The sequence below is a fragment of the Copidosoma floridanum genome, unplaced genomic scaffold (genome assembly GCF_036245765.1).
Source record: "Copidosoma floridanum isolate Cflo_tuat_1 unplaced genomic scaffold, Cflo_Japanese_pri ptg000021l, whole genome shotgun sequence".
NCBI classification, from domain to species: domain Eukaryota; kingdom Metazoa; phylum Arthropoda; class Insecta; order Hymenoptera; family Encyrtidae; genus Copidosoma; species Copidosoma floridanum.
In genome coordinates, this window is record NW_028321898.1 from 26,399,025 (window position 1) to 26,403,011 (window position 3,987).

At 40.5% G+C, this 3,987-nt stretch overlaps 1 protein-coding gene across 1 annotated transcript; it reads left to right on the plus strand.

The window, feature by feature from the left end:
• The first annotated feature begins 609 nt into the window (after nt 1-609).
• On the plus strand, nt 610-1,724 carry LOC106639098 (uncharacterized). Its single transcript, XM_014352547.2, has 2 exons — nt 610-1,144; nt 1,414-1,724. The coding sequence occupies exons 1-2, from the start codon at nt 610-612 to the stop codon at nt 1,722-1,724; spliced, it is 846 nt and encodes a 281-aa protein (XP_014208033.2).
• Nucleotides 1,725-3,987: the final 2,263 nt, after the last annotated feature.

Here is a 3,987-nt window from a genome sequence, read left to right on the forward strand (position 1 = left end):
CTATACAAACGGGTATACGTATACGTGTATCGTTCATTCCCGCGCCCAACAACCCCCCCACGCATCGCCCCCCGCCACCGCAAAGATTAATTTCAAAACTCATCCCAACAAAGCATCGGCGGACAGTGAGCTCGTGCCGCGGCAGCCCCAACCCATCGGTGTCCATTGTCGGAGAGCCTACCGTGCGCCCTTTTCCGACCTCGGCGTGCGCGCGTGCACCCCCTCCCTTCAGCGCTTCCTTTTCACGTCCCCTCCCGTGCATCCACCCAATGAGCAACGCCCCGCTCTCCATCCGTGTACATAGGGGCCTGGCTTCGTCCCATTCATCCCCCCCCCCTCCCAACGCCGCTGTTAGCCCTCGGTCGGACCCTCAAATTTATAAAAGCCCCTCGCAGGACGAGCGCCCAGTCAGAAGCTCCGCGCACAGGACGAGCTGCAGGTCCATCTTTCGTGCACACTACACGGCAAATCGTTTTTTTTTTCTTTCTTTCTTTCTTTCTTTCTTTTTTGGTTTTTTGGTTTTTGTGCTTTTTTTTTTTTCTTCCTCCCTTCGAGTGCGCGCCAGTGGCCCGTCGTTACCCGGTGAACGTATACACAAGAGGTGCCGAAATGAGTGGCCAGGCGGTCGATTTCTTCCGGCCCTGGAACAACGCGGACAAAAAGGCCGACGGGTCATCGCCTGGGGTGGACGAGTACGAGGGTGGGGTGGCGGGCAAGGGCCCGAAGCTCAACCCGGAGGAGGACTTTGACAGCGAGAGCGACGATTCCTCGCTGGCCGGCTCGTCGAGCAGTTACAACAGCATAGACAGCGAACAGTCGATCGACGGGCCATTGCGCCATCGCCGCCACCGTCGTTCGACGAAGCCGATGGTCGTGGGCGCGGCGCCGGTCGTGTGCCAGGAAGTTGGGCTCCCGAGGGTGTATCCGGCCTTCGCTCAGCCCGGGATTTGGGACCCGCTTGGCTTGCGGCTCGAGGAGGCGGTCTACTTCAACGGCATCGCCGCCGAGGTCGACAGGATACACCAGCAAGAGTTCGCCGCCAAACAGATCAAGAAGACCAGGCCCAAGAACTTCAACTGCAACTACTGCCCGGCGGCTTTTAGCAACAATGGCCAGCTCAAGGGTCACCTCAGGACGCACACCGGTGAGTTGGTCGGGTTGTTATATGGAGGAAAAAGGACTTTTCTTTTTTCTTTTTTTTTTTTTTTTTTTTTTTCTTTTTTACTGGTGGGTTTTGTTCAATTACACTTTGCTCTTTTACATATGTGCCCAACGTACGTCCAGTTGTAGACTTTCGTTTGATTTTTTTTTTTTTTTTTAATTCATAACTATATTATTGTATTTTGCAATCAAACAGTCAAGTTTTTTCAAGAAGTCGGAGGAAAACAAAATATTTTTTATTTCTGCTTACAGGCGAAAAGCCATTCAGATGCAACGCCGAGGGTTGCTCGCGAGCTTTCACGCGCAACGAGGAGCTGACCCGTCACAAGCGCATCCACACGGGTTTGAAGCCCTTCGTTTGTGACTTGTGTCAGAAGAAGTTCGGACGCAAGGATCATCTGAAAAAACATTTCAAAACCCACAACAGATACTCTAACGCGGCCGAGTACGATTTTGCCTACATGGCCACGCTCCTCAGCGGCCATTACTACGGTGCTTACTATCCGCCGCCGCCGCCGCCGGCTACTACGATAGCGCCCAATGGCGGGTACAACTTGCTTTAGATTTTATTGGTGTGGATTTTCGGAGACAAACTTTTTTTTCAAGGTGCATTTTTCATTTTTTTTTTTTTTTTTATTAATTAAAAGGAGTTAAGGATTTTTGTGAAAAAATGTTACGCGCTCTGGTAAGAGAGGCAATTAAATTGTAATTTTATGGTGAGATGAGTGAAACAATTTTACTTGTTACATGTAAGTAATTTTTTAACTCTTCGGTTAATGAATTGACAACTCACGCGAAAATAATACGTCAGTGCTCGTTTCGACTGTTCGTTCGATTAAATCGCGCTGGACTTCAAAGTTACAAGATACTATGTGTTTAAATTTTAACTGTAGGAGATGTGTATATTTTTATACATTCAGCAAGGAGTATAGGTGAAAAAAAAGCAACAAAAGTATAATTTTACGTGCAGAAATAGTTTACAAGTCGTTTCATGGATGTACAAATATATCATTGGCCGTTACCTTGAGACAAATATTGCCTTCTACGAATCCGATTAAACAAAATTAGAATAATCAACATGACGAATATCATGTTTAGTACAAATGTTGCCGATTTCAACGAAAAATCATGATCAATTATTTCTGACGAAGCTGATTTTCCTTAAAATATTACCATCCGTATTTTTGATAAAATCTTTTGAACCAACGTACAAAAACCAAGATTGTATATGTATATATAATTAGAGAAAAGAAGAAAAAGTACAATTTGATGTGATTGTATACTTAAGCGATAAAATGAATTTGTAAATACGTATAGAATATAACATGCACGCGATTGTGCCACGATGTAAATTTTGTAAAATACATATTAATATTGTAAGGATTTATTGTAGCCCCCGTCTAAGAGGCACTACAGTATATTTTCAAGAAAGATGAAATAAATTTATATATCTACGTAAAAAATTTTAGTTATCAACATTTTTGCAATACACCCTCTAATCCCAACCTTTTAAACCGTTTCAAATTTTTGTAATTTTTTAATAATTTTTATATTTTGTTGATAAAAAAATCATGCACTAAATTTTCAAAGGTAAAAAAATTATCAACACCTTCTTTGTAAATGTTTTTCATAAAAAAATCAATTTTAAATATACTTAAAAGTTAATGATTTCCATGAATTTTGAATACTTGGCGATAAAACGCTTACTGTTAAAGCAAAAGAATTTGTTAAATGAAAATATTTAGCAAAAGACGGCTTTTTGAGCTCATGAGGATCCGACGGCAGGCCTCTATAATCGTAACTCACATACTCCGCATACAAAATACACAGTAGAGTGCACACCATTTTCTCGATGATTAGATCAAAAATGGCGTCGCAAAGGGCAGCCCCCTAAGCTATCTTAGCCATCTCCCCCGCTGGGGAAAATTCACATGTTCCCCTATGCGTTTGTACATTTTTTGGCTGACGTCTCTTTGTCTTTCTCTTCGTTTAATTTAAAAATGCAAGGATAATAAATAACAGGATCTTGCGCGAGCTGTTACGATGACGAAACAGTTGTTTATCAAAACGGGCGGTAATGTTTATTCAACTTTGAGTAACGCTTTTTACACACCTCAAAGTCCCAGGAAAGGAGAACGCATTGATTTCTTATTTCATACGAAATCCAAATAATTCTTACGCTATTAAGAAACTTCCGTGCATTTGATTCCGAAATTAATCATCAATCCTTTTTATAGTTTGAAAAAAAAAGAAAAAAAAAAAAAATGTGAAACTTTATAAAAACATCACGTTTACTTGACAATAGCATTATGAGTTTGGTTCATGGTAAAAATATAAAAGAAAGGCAATCACACTTTTAAAAAAATTGTGAAGCTTTCAATAAAAACTACACACATCTTAAAAACTCTACTTACAAGTATCATGGTTTGACTCAATAAATAATGAAACTATCGATTTTAAATATATAATTTGTTTATTTTTTAAAAATTGCTCAACTATGCATGTAACATGTAATTAAACAAACTTTATTGAAGTATGATATTTTAAGTTAAAATAGTATTTTACCTATCGAAGATCAAAACATTAGCTTGAGACAGGCAATAATTTTTTCAAACAATGCATTTATTCGTTTACTCATGTGGTCCAGATCGGTATTAGTAGGTATTGGCCAACTACCACCAACAATTCGTCTGTCATTAGGAGGAAGGTTTTGTACGTTAGTATTGAAATTTGGTATCATACCACTGGTAGTAATTCGTCTGTCATTAGGAGGAAGGTTTTGCATGTTAGTAGCGGAATTAGATGTCATACCACTGGTAGTAATTT